The 24142-nt window shown below is 38.3% G+C and overlaps 1 protein-coding gene across 3 annotated transcripts; it reads right to left on the reverse strand.

The window, feature by feature from the left end:
- Nucleotides 1-4126: 4126 nt before the first annotated feature.
- On the reverse strand, nucleotides 4127-24142 carry LOC108707457 (tapasin-related protein). 3 transcript variants are annotated; one of them, XM_041581869.1, is made up of 9 exons: nucleotides 24040-24142; nucleotides 21234-21425; nucleotides 18465-18740; nucleotides 17239-17580; nucleotides 15025-15351; nucleotides 12779-12807; nucleotides 10805-10821; nucleotides 8042-8088; nucleotides 4127-4643 (listed from the first exon to the last, which is right to left on the reverse strand). In XM_041581869.1, exons 1-9 carry the CDS (start codon nucleotides 24089-24091, stop codon nucleotides 4516-4518), a joined length of 1410 nt encoding a protein of 469 aa, XP_041437803.1. In that variant the 5' UTR covers nucleotides 24092-24142; the 3' UTR covers nucleotides 4127-4515. The 3 variants fall into 3 exon arrangements, with proteins under 3 accessions (XP_041437803.1, XP_041437802.1, XP_041437804.1); XM_041581868.1 differs by having other exon boundaries at nucleotides 4127-4646; XM_041581870.1 differs by lacking the exon at nucleotides 4127-4643 and having other exon boundaries at nucleotides 12718-12807.

Consider the following 24142-nt stretch of genomic DNA (forward strand, 5'->3'; position numbering starts at 1 on the left):
TTTCTTTACCTATTGCGCTCCTGCGCATGATCCATTTTTGTGCACGCACGAGCTAGTTCCGATGGCGCGCACGAGAGAGCTCCATTGTGCGCATTGGCGCACAAGCGCCAATAGGGGCATGTGCGGGCGCGAACGTCAATTCGCCTGCGTGCTCTCAGCCGGCGCCGGGGACAGACAGGCTGCCTAGGGCGCCTGGCTGGCCTGGCCCGGCACTGATCCCTAGTATGGAGTAATACAATACTAGGAACTATTGTTATGAAATGGCTTGCCATGAGTGCTTTCTTCTGGAGTAATAACTCATTTATGGGCAACATTCAGCCGGAGACTTGACACAGATGAGATTCAGGTTATCCATGGCTTCTGTGTATTATGTGAATATTAATCAACAATCCACTTTTCCAATAGAGTGGAGTATCGCCATTCCAAGAACTAAATAAAAATGTCATTGTGCAAACGAAAATCATTAATCAGACAAATTTTTAATACTTTTCCAAAACGCAGTAAAAATTTTCAACATAATATACAGTGATTTTTTTTTCCCAACAATATTCTTCACAGAACTATAAACTGTACAAAATAAACTGTATACAACAAAGTTTGTTTTCATTCCTGATGATTGTTTCCATTTCCATGATTAGTTTAAGCAATTGCACAATTTAAATGGGTTGTTCACCTTTCAGATGTTTTGTCAGTTCAGATCTGGCAGCTCCGTGATGCTGGTGCACATTCTGAACCGTTACAATTTATTACATTAGTTGCTCTAACTAATTTCTCAGCAGCATCTGTGGAACATTTGTAACATAGCAACTATTGTATTAATTATAACAGCTGTCTTTAAGGTAATAGAACCCGCGGTTAAATCGATGCTACAGGAGAGGACCTGAAAGATGAATAACAAAAAGCAGCACGGACAATACATTTGTACCTCTACAGAGCATTTGTTTTTAGATGAGGTCAGTGACCCCCAATTGAAAAGTTTCTTAGAATTAGCAATTAGTAACATACTAAAAGTTAACATAAAGGTAAACCACCCCTGTAAAGGGCATGTAAAGGCAAAAAAATTAAATCCCATTTTTACTTTCTTTGATGAAAAATAAACCTCCAATATACTTTAATTAAAAAATGTGTACCTTTTTTGTAAGAAACCTGACTGTATGCAGTGAAATTCTCCCTCATTTACTGCTGGGGATAGGAATTGTCAGATGGTCCCTAACTGCTCTGCAGGGAAACAATCATACTTACGAACAGCAGGGGGAGCCCCCGCCTTACTTAGGAGCCATGCAGAACTCAAGCAGTTTTGTTTGTTTCCCTGTAGAGCAGTCAGTGACTGTGTAGAGATTTGTATTGGATTTTATTTTTGCCTTTACATCCCCTTTACTGTTGCCAACTCCAGCTACAGGGACTAAGATCATGGAGCCAGATCTAAACAGATAAACTGGGATTCTATTTGGAGGATTATTTTGCTGCAGCCACTGCTTCAGCAAAGTTGGAGAAAGTTTGTATTAAACAATACAAAAACTATAAAATCCACATTCAATTACATGACAACACAGAACCCAGTGCAGTCTGCATATTCTGATTATTAATCAGTCTTGCTGTATCAGCTTCTGGCAGATATTATTCGACTTGTGCTGTTTGGATAATTTATGACGATCCCTTAGCAGCCCAGACCACACTGAGCATGTGCAAAGTCTTGGTCTTGCAAAGATTTTTAACAAAGTTACAAGATGGTGACCCCCTTTGTGGTCAACTTTGAAAGCATAAATCATTTGTTTGATAAGGCTTGTGGTGCAGTAAATTCATATTTATGTTTAGTATACAAAATACAGCTTTTCTAGCCTTATTCTATTTTAGACTTTACTTCCCCTTTAAGATCACTGCAAGTAAAAGCTATTACTCACAGTGATCTTGTCTCCCTTCACAAGCTTTATAAACATTCACTTTGGAAATTACATTTTTACAAAGCCTTTATGCTAAACAAATTAGCTGACATAATCTGTATATGGCCAGGGTTACAGTTTAGAGAAAGCCAGGTAGAGGAGAATAGTAAGTGAAAAACTGAGAAACAAAGAAAGGAAGGTGGAAAAGAATGGAGAAGTTGAGGGCTATAATGTCAGTCAATCATGTAATGAGAGCCTGAAAAATAAGTCAAGAAATCACAGTAATCCTAAGGCCAAGAGCAATAGAAAGAAGGATTCAGAAGAGAGAATTTTGATGCACAAAAGGTCAGGAGAAGGAATCTGAGGGTTTTTATGCAGAGAAAGTCTAGAGAGATAGAGGGGCAAATTTACTAAAGGGTGAAGTGACTAACGCTGGATGAAAATTCGCTAGTGTGACGTGATTTCGGTACTTCGCAGATTTCTAACAGGCGCAGGCGTAATTTCACTAGAGAGAGACTGACGCTGGAGCTCATTCGCACTCAATCGCCAGACGAAGTTGCGCTCTGGCGAAGGGAAATAACTGCGCAAATTCACTAAGATGCGGATTTTACTGAACGTTACTTCTTGCGCCAGACTTGCCATCGCCACCTCAGACCAGGCGAAGTGCAATAGAGTAAATAGGACTTCCTCAAAATTTAGTTGGAAATTTTTCCAATTTCCAAAAAATGCTGGCGTCTTTTCCTTTTTTCAGGGTGAAAGGCTGCAAAAGATCATAAAATGTTTTGGGGGAACCGGCTTCCCCCCTACATTTCCTAACATATGGCACATAAACTATACACTGGGTTCATGTGTAGGGCAATATAACCATATATTTTCTTTTATTAAAGTTCCCTGGGCTTATGTAGTGTAATGTATTTGCTGCAACATATACGTCCATTCAACTTTAACTTCAATTAGCCAAGGCTAGGGCAACTTCGCTCTGCTTGCCGAATTAACGCTAGTGCAACTTCGCCAGCGTTCGGCGCCCTGGACGCAACTTCGCATGTTAGTGAATTAGCATTGTCTGAGCGAATTTTCACCTGGCGAAATGTTTCTGTGAAGCTGTCGCTGGCGATTTTTCACCGCTTAGTAAATTTGCCCCAGAAGGTGACTGTTCTATAACACATGTTAAGCTCCATTTTGTTGTCGTCATATTAAAACAATGTATGTAGAGCAATCATTCCCATTAATGAAAGCCAGTGATTCAGCACACCTGGCCATAGATTTCCTTCTTAATGACTTGTCTAGCAGAACTGAAGGAATTGGAACGTAAAGTAACTTGTTGTAACTTTATTGAGTTTATTGAGCAAAAAGTACCATCTAGTGCAGCAAGTGTAAAATCACTTCCATTGTTGCATGATGAGACCTCCAGGCTACAGTCAATAGAGTAGAATGGGATTTTTTATTTCAAGCAAAGAGAATAATCTACCTCTGTGAATTTTTCATTTTTTGAAAACCTCACTCATTGTGCACTATTCTAAGCACCACTGAATCCACTAGAGACATACTATATACGTTACTATACGTTCAGGGCCTGGAACTGGATATTATGTAGTGCATGTGGACTTACAGGGGGATCTGCTTTATCTCTACAGCTGCAGAGTCTTCCTCAGGGCAGGACAATACACAGTGTTTCCATTGTCCTGGGAGCTCAATTGCCTCTACATACATACAATAACTATATAATGAAAACGTATTCTATAAAATCTCATGGTACAAATATATTGCAAGGGCATTTAAATGTTTTCCTATAACACTGACTTAATCAAAGATTAAACAATACTCAAGTGCCTTATGCAGCTGGTAAAATTGTTCAAATTGTTTTCATTGGAGATACATGTGAAACATTATACATTAGTGCATTGAGCCACCCATAATACCAGCATCGTATCAGAAGCAGAAGAGTTCTGGCTGTTTGATCATTGATATCGCTAAAAGAAATGTGTTTTTTCCCTATTTCTTAAATAAATGTGATAACAGTCTCCATGTCAGTACAAAACTGTCACACACACCAAGGGGCAGATTTATCAAGAGTCGAAGTGAAATCGAGGGAATTTTCGAAGTTAAAAAATTCGAAACCATCGAATAGGCTACTACGACTACGACCTTTGATTCGAAGTAAAATCGTTCGACTATTCGATAATCGAAGTACTGTCTCTTAAAAAAAACTTAGACTTCAATACTTCGCCAACTTAAACCTGCCGAAGTGCAAAGTTAGCCTATGGGGACCTTCCAGAGCATATTTCTAAGTTTTTTGTATTCTAAGGAAAATCGTACGATCGCACCATAAAACCGATTCGATGTACGATCGGAATATGATCCTACGATGCACAAAATCCTACGAATTCGACTTAGAATTTCGTAGTATTCAATTTTGAATTCAATTCTGTATTTTCCACTTCAAAATTTGACCCTTGATAAATCTGCCCCCAAATTTGGGATTATTTTGGGAAAAGACATGTCTGTGCTAAAATGAATAAAAACATTCAGACTGAGCAAATTCTTCCATCTCGGAAACATTTGCATCAAATGCAGCAAGCTTATCTGTCATGGTCTCTTTCTGTGTAATGCAAGCACATGTAACATGATAAATACTTTACAGTACACAACTAATTTTTACTTTTAAGCTGCCCAGTTCTCTAGTTTTCCAATTAAAACTACTATAACTTCTTGTTTCTTCAGTCTCCTTTTTTTCTTCAAAGTCAAGTCTGGGTGTTTTATTTTCTGCTGAGAGATAAATATGCGTAGGAAATATATCAGTATAAAATGGATAAACATGCATACAGCATTAGGAATCATTTACAAAACAATGGCACCAGTGCAACACTTATTATTGAAGTTTAATTGCTCGTTCTAGATTCAGGTACACATTGCCTGTCCCATTGCTGCAGGCGGGTGAAACTTTCCCCAAACAATTTGAGAGTGGAAGGTATGTCCCCTTGCACACCCCTTGCTTTTGAATCATTCCATGAGAGCAAGCAGGAGTTCCTGTGATCACAAGGCACATGCAGAGTCCCTCTTGCAGCCACGCCTGGGGACGGTAGGGGGGTCAGAAGCTGCGCCAAGGGCTTCACATGGAGCAGGTTTGGGCTGGCAGCCCACTGGGTTTTTTCCTGGTGTCCCACAGGCCCAGTTGGACCCTGCAGAGACCTGTAGTTACTGGCTGCTTATGTTATGTGCCTACAGGCTTAAAAAATATCCCTATAATGCAACAATGCAAAGCCCAAAATGACCAAATCATAATGTAGCTAAATAACACAAAAGTCAAACAATATCCCAGCTGCAATAATATTCTGAGTGGTTTTCAATTTTTTCTTATATATGATTTTTGAGTTATTTAGCTTTTTTATTAGAAGCTTTCCTGTTTGTAAATTCAGCAGTCTGGTTGCTATGGTCCAAATTACCCAACAACCATGCCTTGATTTGAATAACAGGGTGGAATATGAATTGGAGAGGCCTGAATAGAAATATAAAGTAATAAAAAGTTGCAATAACAATAAATGTGTAGCCTTATAGAGCATTTGTTTTTAAGCGGATTCAGTAACCCCCCCCCCCCCTTGAAATCTGGAAATAGTCAGATGAAGAAGGCAAAAAATTAAAAAACAATAAAAATTAATAATGAAAATGTGCTTAGAATTGGCCATTTTATAACATACATAAAGGTGAACCACCACTTTAAAGGGATGGATTTTGGGATATTCTGTAAGTCCCTATGATTTCTACAGTGAATAGTGTGCAGAATCTCTGGAAAGTAGGGTGACTTCAAGTCCCAAAATCCATCATGTCACAATGGATAAAGGTGAAGAAGGGGTGGAATGACTCTGTGAGCCTAAGGACCCTGTCACACACAGTGAATCATTGTCTGTAGTGCAATTTTCTCTCCCCTGGACAATGAAGCACCCAACAATACCTGCCCCTTAACATTAGTTGGAATCACCACATGTATTATTATTATTAATATGTATTTATAGAGCGCCAACATATTTTGCAGCACTGGTGTAAAACACATTATATACGGTGATCGTTTGTAATCCCCTGAAATGCGGAAGAAGGCATTTTGAAGTGATTACTTGGATTCGCCGCATGTGCTGGGCTGTGACAGCGCCCTATGGGAGTCTTGTATGTCTGAATAATAAAATACATTCATATTGATTTAGGGGCACATTTACTATTGGTCGAATATCGAGGGTTAATTAACCCTCGATATTCGACCCTCGAAGTTAAATCCTTCGACTTCGAATATCGAAGTTGAAGGATTTAGCGCAATTCATTTGATCGAACGATTAAATCCTTCGAATCAAATGATTCGAAGGATTTTAATCCAGTGATCGAACGATTTTCCTTTGATCAGAAATTTGTTAGAAAGCCTATGGGGACCTTCCCCATAGGCTTACATTGATGCTCGGTAGGTTTTAGGTGGTGAAGTAGGTGGTCGAAGTTTTTTTTAAAGAGACAGTACTTCGACTATTGAATGGTTGAACGATTTTTAGTTTGAAACATTCGATTCGAGGTCGAAGTAGCCAATTCGATGGCTGAAGTAGCCAAAAAATACTTCGAAATTCAAAGTATTTTTTATTCTAATCCTTCACTCGAGCTAAGTAAATGTGCCCCATAGTGTTTAGTTCAGATAGTGCATCTTTTCTACATAAACTCAACTGAATGAGCTCTTGTCAAAAAGTCTTTCCCTTTAAATAAATAGGTTTTGTCTAGTCCTTTTTTTACCAATTTTGGTGCCTTGCATGATACTTTGCAAACTATCGGACATTACAGAGGCTCATGTAGCAAATTGTATGTAGCAACTACATGATTATGTGTCTCCAGCCTAGTACTGATGGATTTCTGCAGCCTAAAGGTCCCCATAGACGCGACGATTCTTCTTGCCGAACGACCGATTTTAGGGAAGCCCGACCAATCCTTCGAAATTATCGTGCGGTTAGTGGTATTCGAACAATCGTACATCTTAAGATTTTTCGGCCGACATCTGTCGGGAAATTGATCGGCCAGGTCAAAAAATCTTTGTCGGTCCCAGTGCAATCTCTCTATGTTTGCAGGGCCAAGCAGACAGCTCCCCTTTGTTTTCCTGGTAAATTGGTCTTTTTAGTTGATGGTAGATTCGTACGATCGTACGATCGTTCTGAGAAGATTGTGGTCTCACGATCAGGATCTGATCTTTTAAAAATCTCAACATCTATGGCCAGCTTAAGTCAAGGGTGTCCAAACTTTTTACAACTAGGGCCAGATTTGGTGAGGTGAAAAGGTGTGGAGGCCGACCGTTCAGCCTGACATTCTTTGACCCATTGACATAATTTAACTCATTTAAACAAGGAATTGCGTAGCCCAGTTCCGGACCAATCCGACCAGGTGCCCTAGGCAACCCGGCTGGCCACCGCACTCCCCTCTGTGTGCGAGCCTGAACGCAGTGTGCGCATACATGCACAAAGCACCGGAGGGGAAGGCAGGGGAGAGCGCCGGAGGTGAGATGGAGGGGAATGCGGTGGAGAAGGAGGGGTGAGTGCAAGAGGGGATTGGAGAGGGAGGGGAAAGCACTGATGGGGAGGAGAAAGAGGCGGTGGGGAGGGAGAGCAGCGAACATGGACTAGGGGTAGGCAGAAGACAGGTACCTGTCCATCTCCCCCCTTTCATTGCGCCCTGGGCAGGTGCCTCTTCTGCCTACCCCTATTTCTGGCCCTGGCGTAGCCGTAGCAATAATATTTGGGCACATTAGTGCCAGTATGTGTCTATTGCTAACACCTTCAGCACACAGGTAGCAGTATAGACCAAGTGGCAGATCATTTCAGTAATGTGCCCAAATATTACTGCTACGGCTAGGCGATTCCTGAACACACTGTGCTGGAGGGCCACATTATTATTAATTTCATGATGAAGGCTGAGGGCCGGTGTAAATTTGAAAACGGGCCACAATTGGCCCCCGGGCCATACTTTGGACATGCCAGGCCTAAGTGAAGGTGACAGCATTTTTATTATTCATCACATTATATTATACAACATTATAAAGCCTATCGCTGTATCTGCTGTTTTCCTACTGAGCACAGGTTATCATTTCACTGTGGGTTCATTACATTATTTTGCATCATCAATGCAGTGCAGGTACTTTCACTTACCGTGGCAGCATTCTTTCTTTTTCACACCAATTTCAGTAGTGCTTTGACTAAATAATAAATAAAATGATAAGAAATTTAATACAACTGAGCCTGATGAAAAATAATTCTAATCTCTTTATGTAATTTTTTTTAATCACAAGGTTATAGCTCTTTGTGGTTCAGGGTGCCGTGTAATTTACGCCCAAATACCTTGTACAGTTTCCTGATAAAATATCCAGTGCCAACATATATCTGCCAGCAAAACTGTACCAGTCTATAGAGTACTCCACAGAGGACGAACTGAACACAGTTAAATCCTTATCAATCAGTACAAGGAACTATCAGCACTCTCTATCTCTCTCTCTCTATATATATATATATATATATATATATATATATATATATATATAATATATATAAGGGTATAGATACAAATATATAAAGAGATATAAATACAATTCAGAATTAAGGGGCACATTTACTAAGCTCGATTGAAGGATTCGAAGTAAAAAAACTTTGAATTTCGAAGGTTTTTTTGGGGTACTTCGACCATCGAATAGGCTACTACGACTTCGACTCGAACGATTCGAACTAAAAATCGTTCGACTATTCGACCATTCGATAGTCGAAGTACTGTCTCTTTAAAAAAAACTTCAACTACCTACTTCGCCACTTTAATTCACTTCAATGTTAGCCTATAGGGACCTTCCCCATAAGGTTTCTAAGCTTTTTTTGATCAAAGGAAAATCGTTTGATCGATGGATTAAAAGCCGAATCGAATTGTTCGATTCGAAGGATTTAATCGTTCAATCAAACGATTTTTCCTTCGATCTAAGTATTTGCGATAAATCCTTCGACTTCGACATTCGAAGTCAAAGGATTTTACTTAGAGGGTCAAATATCGAGGGTTAATTAACCCTCGATATTCGACCCTTAGTAAATGTGCCCCTAAGTGTCTAAAAGTATGGTTATCAAACATTTTTAAATGTTTTAAATAGGAATAAATTATCTAGATAATACATTCTTATACATGAGATATTTAGACCTATAAAAAAATATGCTAAAGCTACATAAAAAGTATAGAAACTTTGGAGTGGCTGGCGAAAAGGTTCAATGAAAACAGACAGTGTTTTTTCGTCTCCTTGAAAACTCGATGAGTCACAGCAAGTCCAGTTGATTTGACTTATTTCTACAGATAAACCATGACCTGGAAGAATGAGAATCTTCACAAACAACTTTAGGGACATCTGCCATTGACTTCTAAATGACTTCCATAGCTTTGGGGTATAATAAATCTCTAAAAATTCGAGGTTTTTTTCTCTACGAAAAATGAAAGTTTTCGTCTTAAAAACCTCACCAGATAAATTCATGGTTTAATAAATGGGCCCCTATAGTGCTTCAGTGTTACAGCTAGTGCAGTTCCAGCAGCCACAGTGTGAAACCCCATGAATCATGTTCTGTTCTTTTACCATTCTTTCAACAGAGTAATGCAGAGTAACACAGCGGGGTTGACATCTCACACCATTTTGTTTCTTTTTACAGGTATGGGTCCGTTGTCTTGAAACCCATTATCCAGAAAGCTCTGAATTAAGGAAAGGCTGTCTCCCATAGACTCCATTATATCTGAATAATCAAATTTTCTAAAATGATTTCCTTTTTCTCTGCTATAATAAAACAGTACTTGATGCAAAGTAAGATCCGTTATCTAGAACCCCCCCAAGTCCCGAGCATTCTGGATAACAGGTCACATACCTGTACTGTGATCTGCCCATAGGAGAATACACTGTTGAAGCTGATCTGAAAATTGCTTCAATGGTGCATGCTCTGTGTCAGCAGTTGCAGTGAAGAGGACCTGAAGAGCAGACTCCACTCTGTTACTCTGCATATTTTAGCCAGGAAAGGGGACAGCTGCTGTTTGGTGGTGTGATTTTTGGGGAGGGAGGGCAATAGGGTTGTTCTCAAGATTTTGTACTCCATTAGTGGGACTAAATTAGGTAATTTTTTGATGAAGAACAACCTGGGGGCACTTGTGGACAATAGCTGCAGCATCAGACTGAGGGGTCTGAGGCCCTCCGGGGCTTCTGACACAGGGGCCTGCACCCTTGCTCCCGGCCCTCCTGCTCCAGCCACAACCCCCCTCCCTCCAGCCGCAACCTGTTCTCTCGATCAGGGCCAGAGGAGGGCGAGCTCAGAGGGGAGCGCAGGTTTGGGTGGGCGGGGCCCAACAAGTTTTATGGCCCAACAAGTTTTATTATTACCTGGGGTGGGCGGGGCCCAACAAGTTTTATTATTACTTGGTGTCCCGCCAGCCCACTCCAAACCTGCTTAGCTGTAGCAAACAATGCCAGTCAGCAGCACCAACAGCAGCAAGGTTTTGAGCTGTATTATAAGGGACAGATTCACTGGAGGAGACAGAGATTCTTCCCATTGGTAAATCACTGGTGAGGCTCCATCTAGAATATGCCGTACAGTTTTGTTTTCCAGCGCTCAAACAGGGTATTATTGAATTAAGGGGGTGCAGATAAGGGCAACTAAGCTGGTAAACGGTATGGAAAATCTTAGCTATGAGGAAAGACTGGCCATGCTGGCATTCTTTACAAACAGAAAAAGGTGCCCAAGTACAGATGTAATAACTGTATAAATATATAAAGGGGACCATACAATAGATACTTTATTTAACAAAAGGAAAGGACTCTCACCCACCACTGATTGTATAATAGTAATAGCAGACAAAATTATAGCACATGCAGGCGTATAATAATGTATTACTATAACGAAACTTACCTTACTCGAGCTCCTCCCTGTTAAATGAAGAACAGAAAAAGTACAAATTTAAATGGAAGCAAAATAAACAATAGAACAGCATTTGGACTTTTTCATTTGAACTGATAATTATATTAAACATTATTATCCAGCCCATCGCTGTATCTGCTGTTTTCCTACTGAGCACAGGTTATCATTTCAGAGAGCTGTGGGTTCATCACTGAATGTAACGTTATATCCTAATCCTAACAAGGGCTTTGCTCTCCTTCATTTCTATTGTAATGGTATTTTTGTTTAAAGAGCTTGTTTATTTAATGACAGTGACATTCTCAGAAATACCATGCAACTATATGAAAACCGAATCTCTAATGTGATAAAATAATACAATACACTCGTAAATCTTGAATTATTAAAAAGTCTGCACTAATGTGACATTATCCCTTTAACTGATATTGTATTTCTGTGCAATGTAGCAGTAGCAATACATATATATACACAAGGGAAATTTGTGCTCACCACAGTGGTGAGCACAACTTTCCCTTTTTTGTTATAATTTATACAGGAGCAGTGACCAGCTCCATGTTGTAGCTCCCACCCTTCCCAGCTATAGTCAGGTGATCCCACTGGTGTCTAATAAAAGGGCAGCCAAGTTTGGGAGTTTTACTTTGAAAGCAGCAAGTAAGTTGCAGGTAAAACTTTGTAAAAAGTATAATGAAGCTGCAGCAATAGAATTCTTAATGAATCAGATGAAAATTGAGCATAGGACTGGCCAGATATGGGATGACTTTGACGTAGTTGGCCAGCTTAAATATATTGCAATATATGGACAAACAATCCCTGTTTTGTTTAAAGGGTAAGGCATTTTTCAGTAGCACTATGCACAAAATGTCTCTGTCTTAAATATATTTATAATGGGTTGAGTGCAGAGGACTCTTGTATATATATATATATATATATATATATATATATATATGGACAAAATAAAATCCTGAAAATAAAAGGTCTGAGCCCTTTTCGTGGTTGGCATAGCGTTTCTGAGAGGTTAATGTGGACTGTGCAAAATTAGATCAAAGGGCAGGAGATGCTCCCTATGCTGTAAAATGAAAGAGGAGATGGGAGAGTGTAATCCCCTTTGCACATCTTTAAAGGGGAACTATCATAAAAATTTTATATAAGCTTTATCATAATGAAATAATAAACTTTCTAAATACAGTCAATTAAATATTCTGCATTGTTTCTGAAATAATCAAGTTTATGTTCACTATTCCTCTCTCGGTATCCGTTTCTCTTCGTTCTGTCTTCATGCAGCAGTTGGGTGTCAGATAATCATTGACAGTTAGATGCAATATATCTTATTAGGGGACTCCTTTTGCCTAGAAGATGTATTAGAGCTTACTCTGTTAAACTCACCAGAAATCCTGTCTCTCTACATGCAGAATTTGTGCAAAAGGCAGTTATTTTGTTAGATTTTGTTTGTACTGGAATCAGTTATTTGAGTGTGCTCTAATACATCTGCTAGGAAAAAAGCCCCCCCCTATAAGATATATTGGATCTAACTGTCAATGAATATCCGACACCCAACTGCTGCATGAAGACAGAATGAAGAGAAACAGATGCCGAGAGAGGAATAGTGAACATAAACTTGATTATTTCAGAAACTATGCAGAATATTTAATTGACTGTATTTAGAAAGTTTCTAATTTCAGTATGATGAAGCTTATATTAAATTTCCATTTTCGTGATAGTTCCCCATTTAAAGATGTGCAAAGGGTAGCACTCTCTCTCATCTGCTCTCTCATTTCACAGCATAGGGAGCATCTCCTGCCCTTTGATCTAATTTGGCACAGTATGCTGAAGCTTACATTAAATTTTCATTTTTTGCAATAGTTCCCTTTTAATCACCCTAGAAAATACATCATTTAAGAAAGAATTACCTCTGTTAAGATGCAATATGAGTGTTAGAAGTACCACACTTAAAAAGATAATCAGAATTACCAAGAAAAATTCTTGATAGCTTGGAGATTCTGTTAAAAAAAAGAAAAGAAAATGAGATTTAGCCACAGGACTTTTAGAAATTTTGGAAAGATTTGATATATTCTTTGCGACATTATTTTAGATTGTATATACACCAAAAGAGAACAATGTCATTCAAAGTGTGCTTCAGTTCTAATACCGCTGAACCCATTCAGATATTTGTTTTTCAGACCAATAAATGCTACTTACTGATTGCTTACAATTCCCAGTGTTGCATCTGTTATTACATCTGTACACATATACAGTATTCTATTTAGTTATTATATAAACTGTATTAATATATAGTATATATTATGGAAATATACTCAATGTAAATCTTTTGTAATTTGAAGATCTATGTTTACAGGTTCTAATTCTGTCTGTTTTGTCTAATCCTGATTTGATAGTGAATGTCCAATGGGAAGTGGCCTATGTGTTAATTACTGCTATCATATACATACAGAGTTTAGATCATAAAGGTACTGATATGTAGAATAAACATCATTTATTATAGGAATGTATTTTAGGACAACATCATTTATGGTATGATTGCTTTTTGCTTGGGACAATTTTCTTTCCAACTGAGGATTACTTGGAGTACTAATGGAACGATTATTTAAATATGTGAATTCTACTGGACTGGAATTCTGTTATGCAGTAGATTCAAATCCAGTATTGAACTTGGGTTTATTTAAAGAGGGGAATTAGAGTTAAAAGGGGAAGGGGAAGTCTAAGCAACTTTTCAGGTGGTCTTCATGTTTTTCTTTTTTATGTTTTTTTGAATTATTATATTTATAATTATAAACAAATGCTCTGTAAGGCTACAAATGCATCATTATTGCTACTTTTTATTACTCATCTTTCTATTCGGGTCTCTCCTATTCATAATCCAGTCACTTATGCAAATCAATGCATAGTTGCTAGGGTAATTTGACCCCAGCAACCCGGTAAAAAATCAAATTTTCATGATTTTTTTTGCCCGATTTTCATGATTTTTAAGGATTTTTCACACAAAAACCTCAGGGTATTGCACAAAACCCAGCGCACTTCTCCCATTGACTTATATGCAACCTCGACAGGTCTGAGATGCCAGATGTTCTAATTCGGACCTTTCCAGCCTCGGGTTTAATAAATTCCAAAAAATTCGTGATTTTTTAAAAGTTTCACATTTTTTGTGATTTTTGCATTCTGAGTTTAGTAAATAAATGTCAGGTTAAAATCCAAAATGTATCCAGCCACTGCAAATGAGCCATCTGGTGAGTTGGCTTTTGAAACAAGATACAGTTACCAGTTAGGGACATTTATACACATTATTAATAAGCATTGGCCAGATATGTATAGCAGACCAGTTTTGAGGGGAATTATATTGGGCAAAAAGCCTGCAGAAATGACAAACTATTTAATAAATGTTTTAAAGATTCACAAGTTCAATAAAAACATGAAGCCTGGCCAGTAATTTATTATAAAATCATTAAATACAATTAATAAGACAATCTGCTATGGGAATGCCTCATGGGTGACTAGATGTGTGGAAACAGGAAAAATTGAAAAAAAACCCCCACTAAACTCACTCTAAAACATGATTTAGTCAAATTAAATTGAATGTATCTACAGAGCTGCTGTAACCATATACAGGAAAAATGTAAACATATAAATACCGTATGTAGATATGAAAACATTTATGGAAACATACTCCTTAGTATATAAATACAATTATTCCACAGCAAAAACTTCTTTGTTAATGCCAGTATGTATAAAAAACACCAGTATAGCAATTATGGTGCATACACAAATCAAGAGGTTGCATATAGTACAGGTATGGGATCCGTTATCCGGAAACCCGTTATCCAGAAAGCTCTGAATTACAGAAAGGCTGTCTCCCATAGACTCCATTTAATCCAAAATAATCCATATTTTTAAAATTGAATTCCTTTTTCTCTGTAATAATAAAACAGTAGCTTGTACTTGATCCAAATTAAGATATAATTAAACCTTATTGGAAGCAAAAACAAGCCTATTGGGTTTATTTAATGTTTATATGATATGTTTATATAATGTTTATATGATTTTCTAGTAGATTTAAGGTATGAAGATCCAAATTATGGAAAGATCCATTATCCGGAAAACCCCAGGTCCCAAGCATATATTACTAAAGACAGTTTTTAATAAATGTAAAGTATAAAGAGAGGGGGATGGAATGACCAATGAAATGAGAGTGTACCATGTACCTTCGACTCGAACCTTCACACTCTTCCTTATGGGATGCTTTAGGCTCATGTGCTCCACACGACATGTGAGAACAGCACCATTATCCAGTTGAGAAGCAGTAAAAATAAAGAAGCTGGACAGGCTGTAGGTTCCATCATTGTTGTGCTTGTGACTACTGTAAAGCACATTCTTCAGAACAGTAGGTAATAGAGTCTGATCTCGTCCTTCTCGCAGCCATTCTATATTAACATCCAAAGGGTAGTATTTAGAGGCTTCACACACAAGTTTCTGTTCTTGGCCCTCTGTGAGCAGCAGCGATTTTACATTAAGATTTACTATGGGAGGTTCTGCAAAGAAAAAAGACAAAACACTACTGATACTGAATTTGAGAGCACATATATTGAAAGTTTGTATATATTTGGGGCACAGACACATTTGTTTCAGGTCTACTAACCTACAGTAGGGGGTTATTTATCAAAGGTCGAGTATTAGAGTTTTTTTTACTGCAAATGAACTCGAATGGCCTCGGAACTCAAATGGTATATCATTTAAGAAAAAACTCGAATGTCAAAAACATCTGCGGGTTCGAGTCCCGCAACCCGAAATGGTCAGGTCTTCTGGTAGAACAAAACTCAAATCGATCGAATTCGAGTTTTTGGGCAAAACCCTCCGAAAAGACTTGAACATTAACTAGGCTGTTAACCTCTTCATAGTAGATACAATCAGCGGAGCACCAAGGAAGCCGGTTTAAAATGGTAAAAAAGTGAAAATTTATTCGAAGCACATTTAAATATCCAAAATTACAGCAGCATACCAAAAAACGGATCTGCCCGCTTGACGCGTTTCGTGGCATCCAGCCACTTCATCAGAAGCTCCACTAAACGCGTCAAGCAGGCAGCTACGTTTTTTGGTATGCTGCTGTAATTTTGGATATTTTAATTGTATCTATTAAGGAAATGGACTCACAGCATTGGTTGGCGATGGACGTGTAGCACGCTGAAGCCTGTGGATGTCCGGTAAGTGCTCCCACTAAAACCTTTGTGCTGTATGTTAACCTCTTCAAATGACCTCTGCCATTGACTTCTACAGAACCTCAACAGGTTTTAGATGGTGTATTTTCGGATCCAAGCTATTTCCGGGGTTGGGGTATAATGAATATTCAAATTTTTTTTTTCAAAACTCATTCGAACATGTGAGTTTTGAACAAAAAAATACTTGAATCTTCGAATTTTCAAGGAAAAAACAATTCGAACCTTAATAAATCTGCCCCTACATGTTAACTTTTAAACAGCAGACTGGTAAATGCTGCCTGCTGATTGGTTGCTATGGTTTAAAAAAACTGGAACAAATTTTTCACCTGTTATGCAATTGGTCAATAAAGTAGACAGTATAGATACAATTGCATAAGGACACAACTCGTGGAAGGTTATTATTGTAATAACAACTTGTACATTGTTGGTACATTTGTTATACGTTTTGATATAGCTATTGGTGTACCATAATTCATTTTAATGTGGTAAATATATGAAACAGGATCATATTTGGATATTTAAAGTTCAACAAGCTGCACTCAAGTAATTGCACTATGAAAACTGTAATCCAACAAGTGATCTTTGTTTTAAGGAGAAGGAAAGGCTTGGTGAACTTGGGGGTGCCAAATGTTAGGCACCCCCCAAGTGATTGTATTGACTTACCTGAAACTCCGGGCTGGTGCTCCTAACACCGGCCCGGGTTATACCTGTGACCACCACGGAGCGATCTTCTTCTGCCTTCGCGCGGCTGCGCATGTGCAGTAGAACGAAAAGCCGAACTTTAACTAAAAAGTCGGCTATTTCGTTAAATTGTGCATGCGTTTACCCTCGGAAATTTGAAGACAAGAAGACGGAAGTGGGTCGCTCCATAGTGCTCACTGGTATAACCCTGGGCCGGTGCAGTTTTCAGCTGATAGGAGCACCGGCCCAGGGTTTCAGGTAAGTAAATACAATCATTTGGGGGTACCTAATATTTGGCACCCCCTTGTGCTGCAAGCCTTTCCTTCTCCTTTAATTCTAGAAGGAAGCTGATGTTTGAGGGCAATAAGTCAGTATCGGCAAAGAATTAAAGAAGGATCCAACATGCATAAATTGTTCTTGTCGGGGAGGGAGGATAGGTAAATGGGTATTGCCTTTGTCTTACTGTTTGCAGTTGTCAAATGCACTTCTTGTGCAATACACTTAAGGTAAAGAAACCCATACCTACAACTTCAAGATGTATGACTTGGTCCCCAAACAGTGAGTTCACAGACACGGAACACGTATACAGCCCTTCTTTTTCCAGATCTACATTTTTCACTACAAGAGAAGCCGACCCCTTGGGTACTTCATCTACATACATCGCAATCCCTTTAACATGATATACAACTGATTTCTCAGATCCCTTGTACGTAAGAAGTTTCATCTCTTGGCCGCCTTTCTTGAGTAATTTCCAAACAATGTTCACATCAGCATGGTGGTCAATAGAAAAATCGCAGTTCAACAAAGCATCTTCTTGAAGTCTTGTCTGGACATGTGGAGTCTGTGTGCTTAACATAAACACAGCTGTAAAGTAAATTAGAGTTTCATGTAGAATGGTGCATGTTCAGAAGGCTTTGCATAAATACAACTCACCAAGAATTCAATGGCTACCTTATTATGCTTTGCCTATTGGTCTTCTTTTAGACTTGGCTTTCCTGGGCTTTGCATAAGCAATAATTGTAATGGGACAAGTTAATCTAAAGCTCTAAAAAACATTGGGGGTTTGGTGGAGTAACTTTCCAAATCAAAGGTGTTGTTCACCTTTAAATTAACTTTTAGTATGATGTAGAAAGTGATATTCTGACACTATTTGCATTTGGTTTTAATTTTTTATTATTTGTGGTATTTGAGTTATTTAATGTTTTGTTCGGCAGCTCTCCAGTTTGCAGTTTCAGCAATCTGGTTGCTAGGGTCCACATTAACCTAGCAGCCATGCATTGATTTGAATGAGAGACTTAAATATGAATAGGAGAGGTTCTGAATGGAAAGATTAGTACAGAAATGGGATCCGTTATCCAAAATTCTCCTACGGAAAGGGCGTGTACCATAGGCTCCATTTTAGCCAAAAATTCCAAATTTCTAAAAACAATTTCCTTTTTCTCTGTAATAATAAAACAGTACCTTGTACTTAATTCAAACTAAGATATAATCAACCTGTATTAGAAGCAAAACCAGCCGATTGGGTTCATTTAATGTTTAAATGATTTAGAAGAAGAAGGTAGTTCAAAAACTATAAAGAATAAACAATGAAGGCCAGTTGGAAAGTTGCTTAGAATTAGCCATTCTATAACATACTAAAAGTTAACTTGCTATAGACATACCCAACCTCAGCCCCCCAACCCTATCATGTTTAACCACCTGCATTTGATAAGCTGTGTATGGTCCTCCTAGAATGAATAAATACATACGTAACACATAGCGAATTTCAGCATTTGGAAATGCCTGCAGTTGAGATCCATCCTGTTCTTCCAGGGATTTCTGTGAAATGTGGGTGAAAAATAAAGTAAACTGAAATTTATCATTTGGGTGCTTGAATCTGCTGACGAACCAAGCTTCTTCCATATTCTCAATGACATGGATACCAGGCCAGATAATCTGGGTGTTATCTGTAAAGTATGGGTTGACCTCACACACTAGGTCCAGAGTGTGTTCCTTTAAGAACTTCATTGTGTTGACTGGTGAATCTGAAAAAATGCAAGCCATGTTCACCATTAACTAGAAAGAAGGCAGATTTAATAATATTGTTTTTACTGTTTTTATTCTTAAATTCCCTCTGCCAAACGAAGGGTCATTGTAGGGTATTGTATTCAATACATCAAGATGTGATCAGCTGGGTCTTAAATTTATCACCAGGAAAAGAAAAGCTGGCTACTTGGTGGAATACTGGTTTTGGTCATATCCTTGATTAGGCATGTCTAAAGTGCAGCCCCCTTGCCAATTGCAGCCCGTTTTCAAATTTACACCGGCCCTCAGCCTCGTTCATGAAATGAATAATAATGCAGCCTGCCAGCACAGTGCAATCAGGAATCACGTAGCCGTATTATTTGGGCACGTTAATGAAATGATCTGCCACTTGGTCTATACTGCTGCCTGTGTGCTGAAGGTGTAAGTAATAGATACGTATTGGCACATAGTGACGCGCCACTCTCATATACTTCTTTTGGGCTGAAGGTGCAATAGACATACTGACGTGCCAGTACAGTAAACTAAAGACGTATGTGAGTGCGGTGCATCACTACGTGCCAGTACATGTCTATTGCTAACACCTTCAGCACACAGGAAGCAGTATATACGATCATTTCACTTATCATGTGCCCAAATATTACTGCCACGGCTACACAATTCCTTGTTTAAATGAGGCATGGAGAATAAGTCCAAACAGACTCCACTTCCTAAACGCCATGTACTCGTCCATCTCCAGGAGTGAATGATCCTGATCGCAAGCTAGCTACCTCGGAATGAATGTCAGGCTGAATGGTCGGCCCCCACACATTTTCACCTCACCAAATCTGGCCCTCGTTGCAAAAAGTTTGGACACCCCTGCCCTTGAGGAATGTGCAGTGGTTACTATGGACTCTGTATACTACTTCTATGCATGCCTCTGGTTCCAAGAAAGGGAATCTTCAGATGCAGAGTGTACTTCCCTAGTCTGACCCACACCTACCCTAACCCACAATGGGCACCTAAATTTCAACCCAAACCTGCCCAACCAGTAGTAAACCCGCTGCTCCCTGCCAGTTTTGGGTCAACCCGCACATTACTACTATGGACCCCACCATGAACAGTGCTTATAATGCATTCAGCTGGAGAATCCTACCACCCCTATATTAATAAACATGTAGATTGGGTTGATACCTTGGGAAAATTATGTCATTATTAAACATCTTCCAGTGTTAGGATCCCAAGATTCGAAAATTCTGGGGTCAGAATTGCTCATTCTGAACTGAATCCCCTTATTTACCCTCCCCACCAAAATGTTATTAAAAAATAAAATAATAAGCATGTCTAATTAATATATAAATATTTTGTGATAATACAAATGCAGACCCCTGTAAGACAGGGGCTAATTCTAACTATGGATTTAGGGGTATATTTATCAAAGAGTGAAGTTAATAGTGAAGTTCCGCCACTAGAGTGAAATTCCGCCACTTTCCATTCATTTCTATGTGCTTTTTAAAGGTGTATTTATCAAATGGTGAACTTTCACTTTCACCCATTGATAAATATGCCTTTCAAAATCCCGTAAAAATGAATTGTGAGCTGCGGAATTTCACTCTAGTGGCGGAACTTCACGCTTTGATAAATTTACCCCAAAGAGCGAGGTACATCTCTTTCCAGGATTCCATATACCCAATTATGGTGTGATTGGGCTGGCCAGTCAGAAGCTAGTGTGCCTTTATAATGTATATTAATGTTAGCCTGTGACTGGTTAAGGTGTGCAGGCATCTTGGTTCTTAACCTCCTAACCTTGGCATATGGCATGTGTATAGCCTTAACTTCCCTTTAAAACAGCTAAAAAACCTCCATTTAATGCAACAAGTACTTTTGTGTATATCCTCATCATCACCATCATTATCATTACTATAATTATCTCCTCTAAATTATAATTGTTTCTAGTAGGCAGATGCTGTGCCTTCTCTATTTTAGATCGTGTGGCTATTGTGTTGGCCAGTTTTAAGATGCATGCAGGATTCACTAATGATCAGTGTCATTTTTTGGTCTTCTGGTGCTATCTGCTGGTGACATTTCTGAAGTCGATGAGTGCAAATTAAAAAATGAAAATGGATACAAACTGTACACAAAACCTCATGCTAATAAAATTAATTTTTTTTTTTCCATTTTGCCATTTATATTATATGACTCGCATGCTATCAGCTCACCTTTAGATTTAGATGGGCAAAGTGAGTTTCCAGCATTTATGATGAGTGGCCTAAGTATAGAAGCAGCAGACTCAGAGGCTGAATTGGACCCAGGGTTCCCAGGTGGTTGTGATGCACAGATTTAATATAAGAATGGGACATGGTTCAAATTTCCCAAGGTATGGGATGCTAAATAGATAGATACATATAAAAATACCCTTGCCCCTATTTGAAACAGTGCAAGATATTTTTAGGCAGCTTAAAGCAGGGCCATATGGCCTTGTGTCCACCTGAACTGTAATTATAAATGAGTCTTACCTTTCAAAATAAATGTAATTCCTTCCGAATCAAAATATTCCTTGGAAAGTTGTTTCCTGCTGCTTAATACTAAAAAGGCTTTCTGTTTCATAATATCATTGTAGCCCAACAAGGTTTTATTTCTCATATCCACATACATACAGGAAAGCTTTCTGCTCTTCCTTGAGGTCAAGTCTTCAAAGGACTGGATGTCTGTCAGTAAGACAGTTGGAAAGTGGAGAGACTATATTAAGGCATTATAAAATGAAATGTGAAGTTTTCTATCAAATCAATGTCTTTACATCTGACAATGGGCCTTATTCAATTCAGTTAGGAAGGGTTTATGACATGAAAACTCATGGACAGGATTCAATTGAGATGCAATTCAATAAAACTTATCACAATGATTATCACATTATTAATATTATTATTATAAAAGTCTATGGAAAAACTTGAACTGAATTTACTTCAAATTGAATCTCGTCCATGAGTTGTCACGTGATAAACAATGAGATAACTTTTGCTTACTGAATTAAATCTGGCCCAGTAGTTTACTGCAGTTTACTGCCGATACCAAAACGCTGTTGATCAGTTTGGAGCCCCGCTAACACAGGTGCTGAACACTCTACCAAGCATGAGATTGAAAGTTTACTTTGGTTTAAAAACTATTCTGCTAAAATACTGCTTCCAGATTCACTGAGCTGCAATTTCAAACATGAATGCCCCCTTACTGATATATAAATATGCATATCAGTATCATAGGTAGAAAAAAAAACAAATATATATATATGCTCTGGATTCGAATTTTTGAGCAAACTGACGGATTTTAGTGAGAGCACAAACTCTGAGAACAGTTTCACTTACTTTGTTTATGTATGTATTTTTCCCGATAATGCAGCTTTATTTCTAGAATTTCCAGAAACCCTTATGGTACATTGCTAGTTCCTTTCTGGAACTGTCTCTTGAGTTAATGTCTGTTCTGTTTATCATAATTTGAGGGTTTACCCTATGGGCACATGAATATACTACAAATCGAATTTATATTATCTAGTTTATAGTGTCAATAATTTAAATAAATGATACACATTGCCCAAAAATACTACACATAAAGACAAAGAACTTTCACAGTGCCATCTTCACAGCCAAAGTCATAGCTATTCAAAGTCTTCTTTACTACTGTCAGCAATACTATTGAAGGAGGCTTCAGGCACACTAGAAAATTGACGGGGCAACAAATATAAAGTAATATAAAAACAGTTTATTCCAGTTTACATAAAAATCAAACATGTCCTAATGGCCTTAGGTATTTCAGGCTTATGACTAAGTGCCTTAGGGGCACAAAACTCATAAGGCCATTAGGAGGTGTTTGATCATAATGTAAACTAAAATAAACAGATTTTGTAAAATTTTTATTTGTGGCCCCGTGGATTTTCTAGTGTGTCTGAAGCCCCTTTCAATAGCACTGCTGTTGTTTTATTCTGCCCCCTGAGAGGCTGGGGCTGATGCACCTGGACCCCTGTTTTTACTTGGTGAGTTTATCAAGATTTCTTATTTGTGGCACCTCTACAGTTTGATCTTTCTTACTACTATGCTAACTACACTGTCTATATGTCCATAAGCTTTTTTTGCAGGAGGAGCGCTGCCAGCTTATTTTGATCTCCACCAAACCTAAATGTGGCTGAAGAACATTTTATTTGAGCATTAAAGGTTGTAGAATGAAGCTACTATTTTTGCTATTTAACACATATATCACATCTTATTGGGTAGATTGATAACTAGAAAATGTTCATTTGGAGTTTTTGTGGTCCTTTAATATTGTGTCACAGTCACTTTAAGAGCTGATGGAAGGGGGTGCTGGAAATGCTTAAAACTATTTTTTGTGACACTTAAATGTAAATAATAAAAATGCATTGCTAAAGAAGAATAGACGGCAGGCAGACACAGCTTCTAGCAGCATCAATATGCCGTCACAATATTTTTTGGTGCAAATTTGCATTTAAAAAAAACGGATTATGCAATGTCATAGCCTCCTTAGACAAATGGCATCCACCCTGTTTGTTAGAGTGTGATATTATATAACACATCAATCTGCCAGGCCCTTTTACAGGCAGTTTAAAGCCACATATCTTTACACCCCGTCTATGCCCCTGATAGAACTATGAGCTCTTCTCAAGGCTGTCTGTGTTAGAAGCATTTTTAGGTGGGTTTTTGTCCCTTTTGTGTTGGGGGGGGGGTAACAGTAATTTGGGTGCAGTAATAAAGGGCTATTACTGCAAATAATCAGAATCAAAATAGGGATACTCCTGAAAAATCTTGTGAGTTGACATGTCATATACCTATAAAACTGCAACTTCAGAACTCGAGAAAGAACACTGACTACTGGGATTCACTTTCTAAGCCCCAAAGCTGTTTCCTGCAATTGTTAAGAAACATAACAGGTATATTCATGCAATATGAGAATAAAGGCACCCTGTATACAAAAAGAACATTCTAATACTTAATTTTAAATACAGACATTTCTGTCCTACTTTGTCAGAGAAGTTTTAAATACTCTTGTTTAATAATAGATGACCTTAGTGTGAAGCTGGCACTACTGTAATATTTTGGGATTTATAATGACAGTCCATTGCTGTGCAAAAGTGTGTAATGTATGTTGTCTGATGGCTATTGGTTTTGTGTTAGGAGTAGGGTTGCCACCTGGCCGGTAAAAATGATGGTTGATCCCAATGTTATTAATAGGAAAAAAAGATAAATATATAGGAAGGCCGGTATTTTATTCCAGAAAAGGTAGCAACCCTAGTTAGGAGGCTCCCGTTTTAGCACTTACCATTACAAACTATCAGCAAATTCAGAATAATGAGGTAAAGCCTTGAGTCCATAGCAGTAACATACGGAGACACAGTTGCTCACAGGGCTGCACTTTCACTTTC

Source organism: Xenopus laevis, chromosome 2L, assembly GCF_017654675.1.
Source record: "Xenopus laevis strain J_2021 chromosome 2L, Xenopus_laevis_v10.1, whole genome shotgun sequence".
NCBI lineage: Eukaryota > Metazoa > Chordata > Amphibia > Anura > Pipidae > Xenopus > Xenopus laevis.

Coding starts and splice junctions, on each gene's coding strand:
- LOC108707457 (XM_041581868.1), bottom strand. CDS start 24,091: ATGGACTCAAGGCTTTACCTCATTATTCTGAATTTGCTGATAGTTTGT. Junction 12,808..15,024: donor TGTGAAGGTTCGAGTCGAAG/GTACATGGTACA, acceptor TTTTTTTAACAG/AATCTCCAAGCTATCAAGAA. Junction 4,647..8,041: donor AAAGAAAGAATGCTGCCACG/GTAAGTGAAAGT, acceptor TTTATCTCTCAG/CAGAAAATAAAACACCCAGA.